The sequence below is a fragment of the Ptiloglossa arizonensis genome, chromosome 7 (genome assembly GCF_051014685.1).
Source record: "Ptiloglossa arizonensis isolate GNS036 chromosome 7, iyPtiAriz1_principal, whole genome shotgun sequence".
Taxonomy (NCBI): Eukaryota; Metazoa; Arthropoda; class Insecta; order Hymenoptera; family Colletidae; genus Ptiloglossa; species Ptiloglossa arizonensis.
In genome coordinates this window covers 18,067,191-18,079,597 of record NC_135054.1, presented here as the reverse complement: position 1 = coordinate 18,079,597, position 12,407 = coordinate 18,067,191, and the positions used below count along the sequence as shown (strand labels likewise).

General features: G+C 41.7%; 1 protein-coding gene across 1 annotated transcript in view; it reads left to right on the top strand.

Moving 5' to 3' along the window:
- Positions 1–12,407, top strand: part of Nlg-4 (neuroligin 4) — a 361,006-nt gene that overhangs the window by 199,565 nt on the left and 149,034 nt on the right. Inside the window, exons 3-5 of the mRNA XM_076316136.1 lie at positions 1,951–2,304; positions 8,247–8,556; positions 9,997–10,204. Of these exons, the coding sequence (XP_076172251.1) occupies positions 1,951–2,304; positions 8,247–8,556; positions 9,997–10,204 (872 nt within the window). The remainder of the gene's footprint in view (positions 1–1,950; positions 2,305–8,246; positions 8,557–9,996; positions 10,205–12,407) is intronic.

Genomic DNA, 12,407 nt, shown 5'->3' with positions numbered 1-12,407 from the left:
GCGATACATGTAAGCTTTCGGTCTGGATAAAACTCGATACCCAGAGCATTGTAAAATATTGAACCCGTATCTCTTCTTATCGCGTTCACGTTCTATTGGTGTAAACCACTCTGGAAATTTCGGAGATAAAATAAATTTGATATATTTCTCCGAATCTAATGGAAAGAAACAAATATTGTACGGGAGAAAAAATGTTCACCGAATCGTGACGCCACTATGGACAATCGGATATCTACAGGAAAGCGATCTGACATTTTAACTAGAATCCAGCTAAAAAGATTCTTTTCGTCTTCGTCAGTTTTCGAGATGTGAACAGATAATTCGTTCGCAACCTCGGGGGTAGTTTTCGCCTCTAAATGTATTTTTTAACACCTTCCAGCGAGTTTCGTTCGATCGACGTTCGCACTAACTGTACTATAGACTCGTGACTGGCGCGATTCCATTCACGGTGGAAGCACCAATCGAAAGTCGACGCGCGACAACGACGCAAAGAGCCACGCCCAATCACGGTCTCCAGGCTTCGTAAAACAACCTCCCTGTAATCAAGGCACACCGTTCACCGCGCGCGTTTCCTCATTATATTCCACGTACGAATCGACACATGTCGCCCCCGCGTTTACCCCCGCCCCTACCCCCGCACCACCATGGCTGTCACGGGAACGCGCACGAGCCACGTTAACAATAGCAGAAGAAGCATTAGCGGGCCGTCATATTCTCTAGAATGCTCTATCGTGCCCAGCGTTCCTGTCGCAAGGTTAATTCTCCCTGCGTTACGTTCCTCGCGCGACTGTAAATGGCTGACAGTCACCGTGGGAACAATGCTCCCCTTTCCTCGAGCCATCCGCCTGATACGCCACCCTTGGCGCGTTCTTCGGTGGATTTACCTGGTTTAGACGAAACGCGACGAAGAACGAAACGACAACACGCGGAACAAAGGCCCGCTTCAGACCTTGAAAGGGACGTAGGAAAGTTAGCCGGTCCCGCTAGTTAACCCGAAGAATTTTCCTTTGACCGTCCCACGCCCCCGAGGGTGGACAATTCTTTGTTGAACGTCTTCGCAAAGTCACATTACACTATTACCCAAGACACTATCTCATCTCGCTAATGACTAATGTTGACACTGCCGTCGCTACTCTCTTTCCTCGTAATACCCCTCCAGGGTATTCTTTGCAACTCCGCGACAATAGTAACACAGATCCGCTCTCAGAATTCAAAGTGTGACAATTGCACCCCGGTGCATACGCGCGAATAATGAATACGCCTAGGGTACATCGGTCTCGTTTCCGTTGAATTCACTTTTCACTGAATATTCCTGGCACGTTGCGTGCTAAACTACCGATCGCGATTCTCGAGCAGTTAAACCAACGTCAAGCCACACACGCTCGAAACCTATACGACGCGCTATCCACGACCGGTACCACTACTCGCGCTATTTTAACGAGAGTCTAATTTCCGACTGGTTCTCTCGACCGAGTAGTACACTGTACGGTTTCGGTGAACGTTGGTTCGAAACGAGTTTCTTCGCTCGCTCGAAACAATTTCCAACCGAAATATAATCAATTTTCGAACTTCGTTTCAACGGGTGTATTATGTGTCGATCGTAAGCGACAAAGAAAGCTATTACATATAAATCATTTGTAATTTTCACAGATTTTCCTATACCTCAAGGAGGTCGAGCGTCATGTTTCCTAAAACTCAAGATAGATAACAAAATTAACAAAGATAACCCTTGCAATACCAACGATTTAGATCTCCACAAGAGAGAACACTTCTCTAACTTCCTCATCCAGATATTTTCAATGTTCTGTTGTTTAATCGTATCTATTTTCACCGAGGGAAACGTCTCACCGGGTCCGTAAAGACCCAGACGTGCGACGAAAATTTATTCCCCCGACGAAGTAAGAGGCGCTAGTTCAGCCACCGGCTGAAGGAACACTTTTCTGTTCGTAGGGATGGTGGACAGCGGTAAAAGGCATCCGGTGTTGCTGTACATTCACGGAGAGAGCTACGACTGGGGCAGCGGAAACCCGTACAACGGTAGCGTCCTGGCCAGCTACACCGACCAAGTGATCGTCACGATGAACTACCGGCTGGGCGTGTTGGGTTTCCTGAACGCCAACGTGGCGCCCCAGACCAAGGCGAGGGTCGCGAATTACGGGCTGATGGACCAGATCGCGGCGCTCCACTGGGTCAAAGAGCACATCGCCCTGTTTGGCGGTGATCCCAACAACGTGACGCTGATGGGCCAAGGGACCGGGGCCGCGTGCGTTCATTTTCTCGCCATCAGCCCGACCGTCATACGCGGTGAGTCGTTTCACGCCCCGCGATCGAGTCACCCCGGATACGAGTTCGTTAAGAGATAGCGCGTCACGTCGGCTTGGTATATTTTCGCGTCGTCCGGGGACGTCTAAAATGAAGACGCGTCGCGTCGTCTTCTTTTAACTCGATAAGTTTAACGAGATCCCCGAGGTAACGACTCGAACACCGGGAAGTGGGCCGAGACCGAAACCGGGTAATACGCCACGGGTAATGCTGCATCGCGCGCACGAGCGTGAAAGTAAAGTCTGTAGCGAAATACGAGCACGATTGTTACGTTGCTTGGACTAATCTACGGTATCTGGATATTCGAATTTTTCGGAACGGGTTACGGTTAGAGGAGAAAGAAAGGTATTAACGGTACCTTTGTCGGGTGTTGGTATTATTTGTCGATTTTGAACGAAACTTTGTAATATTTCTTTCGAGAGTTAAATGATCACTTACTCGCGTAGATTGAAGCGCCCTGGGTTAGGTTAAGAAAATAATTTCACGCCACTCTCGTTCCGTTTTACTCGTAACGAAGGGTATTTGTGTAACGAGAAATGAAAAGAGGAAGGTAATTCGACGGATGAAATAATCACTGAACGATACCTTTTTCTTCGAAAGTGGAACGTATTACCTTGTTTTATTCCATCCTGGCTATCACCGGGTATTATTTAAAACAAGTGTCCGACTATGGAAAGACTTCCTTGCCCTATTTCTCCATAATTCGCAACTTTGATTTCCCTTGGCTATCTTCGCACAATGCTAATGTAATATTTAAAATTAGTATAACTTCCAACGCTAAGAGAATCTATTCTGAAATAAAAGTTCCGCTTGCACGAACTTTCTTGCTCTATACTCTCAATGATGTTTACCAAGGGCGCCCAATTCACGAGGTCACCGAACAACTGACAATGAATTTCTTTAGCTGAAAGAATTCAACGAACGATAAGGAAACAAAAGAAGCAAAGGAAAGGTTTAATTCCGCGTTACAACGTATCTTCTTGCCCCGTTCTCGAGTACGAAGCTCGTCCGATTGAAAGCGACATCGGTCAAGAAATCTCCACGATTCGCTAAAATGCTGGAAACTTTTAAAACTTTGCACAAAACACGACGAAAGTACACATTTTACGCTCACCATTTCCCAGTGAACTATTCGGTTTGGAAACGCGAAACACACTCGTGTTTCTTTTTCTCGAACGGAGCGCCCGGCGTCCGTCGCTTGTTTCTTTGTAAACGTTACCGAGCATGTCTATCGGTAATATAGTAAACTGCTAGACGATTCGACGATAAAATTCTCATGAAGCACCGTTATCGAAGACTCGGTTACCACGTGACAGGCCGCTAGAAATCGTTCAGACTGAGAAATCGTTATCCGATAAGTAACAAGACGTCGAAGCTCTCTTCTTTCAATGCAGGAGACCAATCCTCTTCGGAGATTCCTACAGACTCCTTCGTTCGAGAACGGGACCGCTAACGAGACTCTCGAGAAGAATCGAAGAGGAAACGAGCTTATATGTGTTTGAACGTACGACGTACTTCCACGATATGGAAGACCGTTTGCAGAGACGAGACGTTCGATTTCAACGATTGATTGCTATTCACCGATAGGAGTAGAGGTAGCGAGAGATACACGAGTATCGTTTTCTATCGCTCGAGAGTCGTTTTTGTCTCCAAGAATCTCAATCAGCGACGAATCACTGTTGGGTCAGCGATTCTTAACCAGCCACGAGAAGCCAGCCACACTGTAAACGTTTAACAAGAGGTCTAATAGATTTACGTTTCGTATAGATATCTAAATCCTTGCTGCAATTATTCTTAATCACTGTGTCGGATTCGTTTCTCGTAAATCGTCTCATCGGTCGAGAGGATTAATAATCTTTCGTGGTAGCCAGATGGAAACAAAATACGAAATACATTTCTATTATACTTTCGTTAAAATTTACCACTACAACGTTCCATCGTGAAAAAAGGCAATCAAGTTGAAAGCGATAAAGAGAAAATTTAACGAAACGAAAATTTCGCATTGAATTTTGAGCGTGTTAAAAAAATTTTACGTCCTGCCAATATTTGAACACTTGGCAATCATTTTTCGTCGCTGGTTCTGAACTGTGCACTTGAAATGATTAAAAACCACTCGATCGGAGCAATGGAAAAACGGATCGAGTGACTACTCTGTCATCGCGCTACTTGCAGAGCCGATAAGCCGCCAAAAAAGTATCAACTGCATCTCAATCGCTTCGATTAACGTCTCCCTTGGATCTCAGAAGCATTCTGCTGGGAAACAATACATCAATGACGGAACAACAACGCAGAAGAAGCAAACAAGTCTCGATAGTTCGATGAACAACCCCCTCTCCGAATTGTTCATCGCTCGAAACCCACCAGGTCCATGTGCCTTGCAAAAACTCTCATTTTTCATTCAAACAAAAACCCAACACCTAATTCTCTCTTTCTCCTCGATGAATTCATACGCCATCGCTTCCAACCCCTGAATAATACACAAAGGTGGTAACAACTTCTGCGAAGAAAACGAAAGAATATTGTTTCCTACTAACATAAAACTTGTGTTCCTTCCCTTCTCCACCGTAACCTCTATCGGAAGATACCTACGTTGTTCGAAACAGCGTAACTTATTCAACGCAAGAACAACACAACGAAAGAACTTACTTCACGGTATACATCCCAACCCAACTTACACAAGGTATTATCAATGGATCGCTTTTTCTGTAAAAATAACTCCAAATATGATACACTGAAAGGCACACGTGCTTGCAGAATCAATTCTACGCAAGTGTTCCATTGTGCGCATAATTGAGATACAATTATATTTGGACTTGTTTTCGAAAGAAAAGTCTCGCCAATCCATCGATAACATCGTCGCGAATATATCGAATTTTAAATTTCGTTGAAAGAAACGAATCGTAAACGATAGTGGGGTACTCGTCTGGTTTCCAGACGATGTATTCGCGTTCTTTCGCGTATCATATTCGTTCCAGGGGGATGAAAGACGCACAGTGGGGTGGTTAGTAACACGTCGTGTCGTAAACATTGGCCGTCTCCCTTCCTGTCTTCATTCGAGTTGATTTTTCGCGGTTTCGTTCGCGGTTAACCGCTCGACTAGCAATGTTTCCGATCGAATCACCATCACGACACGGGGGTTGGAACGAATAAACGCAAACAACGACGGGGCAACAGTGAACGAGCGCCACTCGCGATATTATACGCGTGAAGTATTACTCGTCCGTTTACGCGCTATCGAAAAAAAATTGCTCTCTTTACGTAGCTCCGAGTCGAAGCTCGAACTTTTTCCCTCGTTCCTTCCCGTTTCTTGTTTCGAACCGGCCCGGTAGGAATTCCTCGCTCAGCCTGTCCGTTTCCGAAAGATATTTCCGGTACCGTGACGGAGCTTCCGTTGGGAAACTGCTGGTACGAATCCGTCTTGATAAATTATCGAGTCGAGCGAGAGAGAGTTGAAGGGGTACTAATTGAAGTTATCGCTTCGAAAGTTATTGATTGAAATTGCAGCCTCGCGAGTTCCACGAGGAGGATTGTTCTTGCGACTGTGAGCGATCCGAAAGTTATAAATTGGAGGTCGGTCTTCGCAGAAATGAGAATTCCCTTTCTGGAATTTTCTATCTAATTTCGTATTGATGTGCGCGGGCTCTTAAAATAATCCCTGTCTTAAGTGTCTTCGGAAGTATTAAATAATTTTAGTACGTGACGAGGGTCCCTACCGTGGAAACCTTCGGACAGTCCTTTCGTTCCTATAATACTTCTTTCGCTATTGCGAAGTAACGGTTCGATTGGTTCATCGAACCAATCCAGAAACGATTTACGAACGATATAATAGACCGAAAAAAGGGAAGGATGAAATGATTGGAATATAATTGAGATACGAAGTGTGAACAAAAAATCTTCGAGTCTTAAACTTTCTAGTTTTGTTCATTATTACATATTGGATATATACCCGAAGACATAAGAATAAATCAATTTCACATATGATTAAATAATACTCGATATACGTACTATATACTCGAGCCAATAAATTTCATTTATATACTATATTGATACAGTACTTCCTTCGTGTATCGGTAGATAATATTAAAGTATACCCGTGTAAATGTTCTCTTCTGGGTATCACATACTTACCATCGAGCATATACTATATATATACTTACGGATTTTTCTTCAGGAGTTTTCTGTCATTCGACCGACGCAGAAGAGAATCGATGGACGATTATCTTTGGAACGTGACGATCCTTGAAAAGTAGATCCGGCGCGCTTGTTACTTTGAGCATCGTTTCCTGCTTAACATCGATCTTCGTTCTCGTTTCTCGCTACTTCGAAGTAACCTCGCTGCGAATTCCATTAAAAGTCTCGGCCGCTACGCTTCTTCGCTCTATCTGGAAGCTAATTGTACTCGATGTAACGCTGTACTGTTCGAAACTTCGTTTAATATCAGATGTTAACTGATCTCTTGATATTAAGTTTCCTTTATTTAATCGCGGACTCGATATTGAATATTCCGAGCCATTACTCCTTCCATGAATTATTACGTAAAATCGATAATTTTAAATTGCATTCGGTACAACGATTGAAGAAACTCCGTAATAAATTATTATTAAGAGACATCGAGGCAACAATGGCACAGAATCTAAGTAAGAGCAGCTGTAAAATTGAAAACGCTCCCTCGCGTGCTTCATTGTTTCTAGCTATGTAAATAGCTTATTTTATTTCAACGACTACAATTATTACCGTACGGACTGTAATTATTTGATAATTTTGGGTAATGGATTCGATCAAATTGCATACTGATTTTCAAGAAAAAACTATCCAAAAATTATGTCACTTTTTATACGGTCGTTCCGTTATAAACTCTTAAAGAGAAAAATACATTTCTGTGGAAAGTATTATACGTACCGGCCAAAGTTTCCTACACTTTTTCCGCTAAAATAGCGTTCCCTTCTCGTGGACAAAATTAAATCCAAAGTTTCCGTGCTCGTCAAGAATTTCCAGCTCGCTGTAACATATGAAGACACGATCGTTTTAAAATTCGTCGTCGCGCGGCGGACACGGTTGTCGCTCGGCGTGCACACCTGTGAAAACTTTCGCAGTTCGATACAGCAACTGATTAATTAAGGACTCTTCCCGAATCTTCTTTCGTGTACTTTGGAGGATATCTGCCAGCAGCTGGAGTGCACCTCGGAAAGTTCGTCGTCGTTTGTCCGAAGTTCTGGCCGGAGTTTCCGGAACGATCGAGCCGTCGACAGATTACAGAATCCTGTAATAAATCAACCGGTGGAACTATGTTCGATTCCTCGAAGAAAATCGTCATAGCGTGTAATGAAAGATTAATAAGACAAGTCGTAACTCACCAAGTTGGAGGTTTCGTATTTTGGAATTCCAATACTTTCGCAATGAAGTCGGGCAAAAGTTTACAAAAGCAGATATCAATGCTACGTGCTACATTGGCTGAGTTCAGAAACCGGATATACGAGATGTTGACTTCGTACAGTGTCTACGTTTGAAGTTGGAAGTGCACGTTACAAGAAACGAACTTCTTCGATAGGAAGGAATGTATTCCTATACTTTCGAAACAGTACTGACGTAAAACTTGTGGAAAATTTACGATCGACTGTTGCAACAAACTTGATGAAAATTAATATCGGAACTAAAGTGGAAGTTACCTAGGAAAAATTAAATTAAAATTATAACCAGGGAGACGATTAAAATAGATACGTGTCTAGTAGTCTAACCGATAATCTTGTTTACCTTTGTACCGTATCCTTTCTCTGACACTTATTTTTATATGGATTTTTTATACAATATCATGTATACTCGTTCTTTGTGTAATCTATCCTTATTCTAACTTTTCTAGTTAGAGATCCAATTTCCTGAGATCCAGTTCTCGTAAATAAACGAATTCTATTCCCTCTTCTGTGCAGGTCTCTTCAAGAGAGCTATCCTGCTCTCGGGTAGCGCACTTTCGTCCTGGGCCGTGGTCGAGGATCCTGTCTCGTACGCATTGAAGCTCGCTAGAGCCGTCAACTGCTCGATCCCCGAGGATCTGCTAAAGGACAACGAGCTGATCGTTGACTGCCTTCGAGAGCGTAGCCTGGACGAGCTGATGCAGGTCGACATCCAGCCACCCACTTTTCTCAGTGCTTTCGGGCCAAGTGTCGACGGGGTGGTCATTAAGCCAGACTTCCAGAAAGACCTGTTGTCCTACATGGGCCCGGAATTCCAAGGATTCGGGTAAGCGAGCTGAAACTTGCAAATTGGGAAGTTAGAGTGCTCGAGGGTCTAATGCTTCCTATTTGCTTCAATTCGTTTAACATTTTTACACCAGGTTCCGTTCGTTTATTTTTTTTTAACATTTCCTATCCTGAAAGAATTTCAAACATTCGAGAAAGTCTTCAAGGAATTAAATTTTATACAATATTGTGCGTATTTAATGAAAACTGATCGAATTAAAAATAAATTCTAATTCATTTAACTCTAAGCTTTAAAACCCTCCTTTCTTAACTTCGTTACTCTCTCGTTGCAACTGAACGAAACTCTTACAAACTAAATACAAAGGTTCTCTCGATTCTCGATCGTGAAGGATCACCAACAACCCTAAATTCCATGCGCAGTCTTAGAATTGATTCGCCCTTCCCTCGAAACCGATTCTTTCGTGCGAAGCGTACTCCTGACGAAAAATAATATTTTTGAACCTGAGATAAGAACTAAGTTCAAAACGATACGAGAAAATTATACGCTTATAGTTGTTAAGGAAGATACTCAAGTTACCTATGTTTTTTCTACGTTACAAATTTTGTTCTATATCTCGCTTAGGGGTCGCACCCTCCACTTTGGAAAACACCGATACAAGTATCTTGTAATTCCGCTGTTCGACAATTTTATTGGAAATAATAGCCAATTATTTAAAGCACTCTTACCAAACCGTCGATGACGTCCTTATCTTCGGGAAGAACTTCCTTAATGTCTTCGTTTCCCGTCTCACGACTTTATCGAGTCCCCTCATTAAATGTAAAGCAGATGCAGAACCAGCTCGATCCGCCGCGGACATTAGTGCGGTTCATTAACGGGATTGTAAATGACCCAGCCTTGTTCCGCAAAGTCATTAGCATATTCGACTCCGTGCAGCGGCAACGGTGTTGCGAGACAAGGCAGCTTCGAGCAATAAGTTTTTGCGATTGTTAACGCGTGTCACGCACTAGAAACACACCTCCTCGATCAACATCCTAATAATTATTCGACAATTGCATTGATTTTCTACTCGACCCCTATCCGAAATGCTAAATCATTGACCAATTTCTATGAACACTGCGCGTAGAAAAATATTCAATAAGTAATTTTAATACACGCAATCATCTTCCTTTTGCTCGACGTGTTGGAACGATACATTAACACACATAAATATTTCTGTCACGATTATTGTTTCACTTTCTTTTATCCGAGTATCGACGACTTGTAAAAAATGAAACTTTTGTAAATATTTTATAATATACGTGTCAAAGTTCAAGAAAAAGATCCCTTCGCGTAGTTCAAATGGGTGAAATTTTTCAACGATCAATTGTCCATTAATTTCAAGTAAAACATCATCGATTCTACGTTGTACAAAATATTTTAAGATATATACTATAGCTAGCGATTGTGATTAAAGAACTCTTTTCGAATCGTTCGTTGCAGACCGCTTCCGAAAAAGGCTGAGCACGGCGCCCCGATCACGAGCAACAACAAATACGATTTGTTGTTCGGCGTGACAACCAGCGAAGCTCTGTGGAAATTCGCTGACAGGGACCTGGAACTGGGATTCGAGGGTGAAAGACGAGACAGAATCATCAGGACGTACGTAAGGAACGCGTATGTCTACCATCTCACGGAAATATTTTACACGGTGAGTATTTCAATTATACTGTTAATTATTGTACAATTGCGCACGTCGAATCGATAAAAATAATCACGAGGAAAAACAGTCTCGCGAAAGAGTTCGTTACGTATTTTTTCGCGAAAATAAAAATAAAAAGTATCTCCAATTAAATGAAGAATAATGATAAATAATAATAACGAACAAGAACGTGTAACATAATGCAGTGTAGTGTGTCTGGTCGACGTCCCCATGGACGACTTCCGTTTTACGTCCAATTTATCCCCATTATCTGCGCGTTCGTGTCCCACCTGGCAATTTAATTATGCAGTGTATTCCATTAGAGCTGATAAGACAATTAATGAACATTTCTCAATGCGAATTTTACGCACGATTTCGCGTGCGAAACGACACAGTTACGACTATATCTTCTCGTGCATTTCCCAATCACCTGAGAATCCAGCTTATGCCCTGGAGCTTAGTTTATCTTCAGTGTGAATCTACACTGTGATCCAAAAAAAGAATCTAATAATTGGTGTACTCGCAGAAATAAAAAAAAAACATATTCAGTATCAAGTACCATCTACGCGATTTTTTTATTTTATCCAACTCCTAGAGTTTAGTAGGTTAATAATATAATAGTTGAAATTATTGGTCACCACGAACGATTTAATAACAACTGAAACTTTTAGAGTGTAACGAATACGTAAATACCCGAGGAAAGAAAACAGAAAAAAGTAAGGGACCGGGGAATATTTAACGCAAATTGCAGAGCCATGCATCGTTCATATTTCGCAAATTCCGATAAGCCGCCGATTTTGAAGATTATTTCGTAGCCATTTTGCATTCGTTTCCGTAATACTCTTAGGGAATAATTTGGCAAACATTTGGCGGATCATCGAATCTCCCGTTGCTCCTATAAAAATATATCGGCACGTATGCATACGCGTCTAATTATCCATAATCGTAAAACGCTATTTACCTGCAAATCGCGCGATAATTGGTCCCCCCACGTGGTTCGTATCGATCGAGCCGAAAGTTTTAGCTTCGACCTACTCGTGCCAACGTTTCAAACGAAAATCACGAATCTACAATCTCCATATTCGACGGACTGTTGCATTCGCGACTCCATAATTCTATAGAGTGGAAAATAGTTTACGAATTGTTTTCATACAAATATGTATTTTACACAGTGCGCAGCTTCCCTTCTTTTTTTTTTTATTTTCGGTCCAGAAAATAGTTTTCCATTTTTAAAATTGAGTACTTTTGTCCGCAATTCCATACGGCTGAAATTTTTCATCGAACGCGACGGTTCGCTTACTGTCTCATAAAAATCGACGATATTAAAAAAAAAAAGAAGAAGAAAAAAAACGACACGCAATACTGAAGAACAAATTTGCATGGAAATGAAAGAGAAGAAGCTCGTTCGACGATTGTATTATCACTCCACACCGGACTATTTACAAACACCGATGACAATTGCAATTGTATGCACCGTTCGTCAAAGTATGAACGAATGGACGCAGCATTGCGTTGTGAAAAAACTGTCTCGAATAATAAAAATAGGATACGCTTGATAAAACGGGCACCGGCAAACTTTCTCACGGCGGCTGAATCCCCGTGTTTGCATTTATCGTTAACAAAATGTGTGGAAACGAACTCCAGTATCAGTTTTCCAATTTTGTCATGGCTGTTCGAGTTTGTTCCATGGTTCGCTGAAATTTCACTGAAATCTATCGAGCTGCATCATAGTTTGCGTACGATTCTTGTCAAATTTTGTCACCAACTTTCTGAGACCGTATATCTGAAGAATGAACCGAATAATTCGAAAAAATAAACCATAAATCCAATACTATTTGCATACTAGTTTCTTAAGAAATATTAAAAATAACTACAGATTTTTTATTGACATTACGATATAGTCTGAGGTCAAAATCTAAATATTACTAACTTCGTTTCAATTTTCATCGATAGCAATATCAACATTAATTACAATCAAGAATTTGTCCAAAATTAGAGAGATAGTTTGGAAAAATACAAAATCGAGCCAATATACTATGTAAAAAGTAACGACAAAAATATTCGAACGATTGTCTAGATAAAGATTTATTCGAAGTTATTCGTGTTTTTGCTAATATCGACAATTTCGATACCTGTTTGGTACCTCGACGTAATACTTGAGACTGCTACATACCTGTAACGACGAGTGCCGCTATCCTGGTTCTATCGTTAA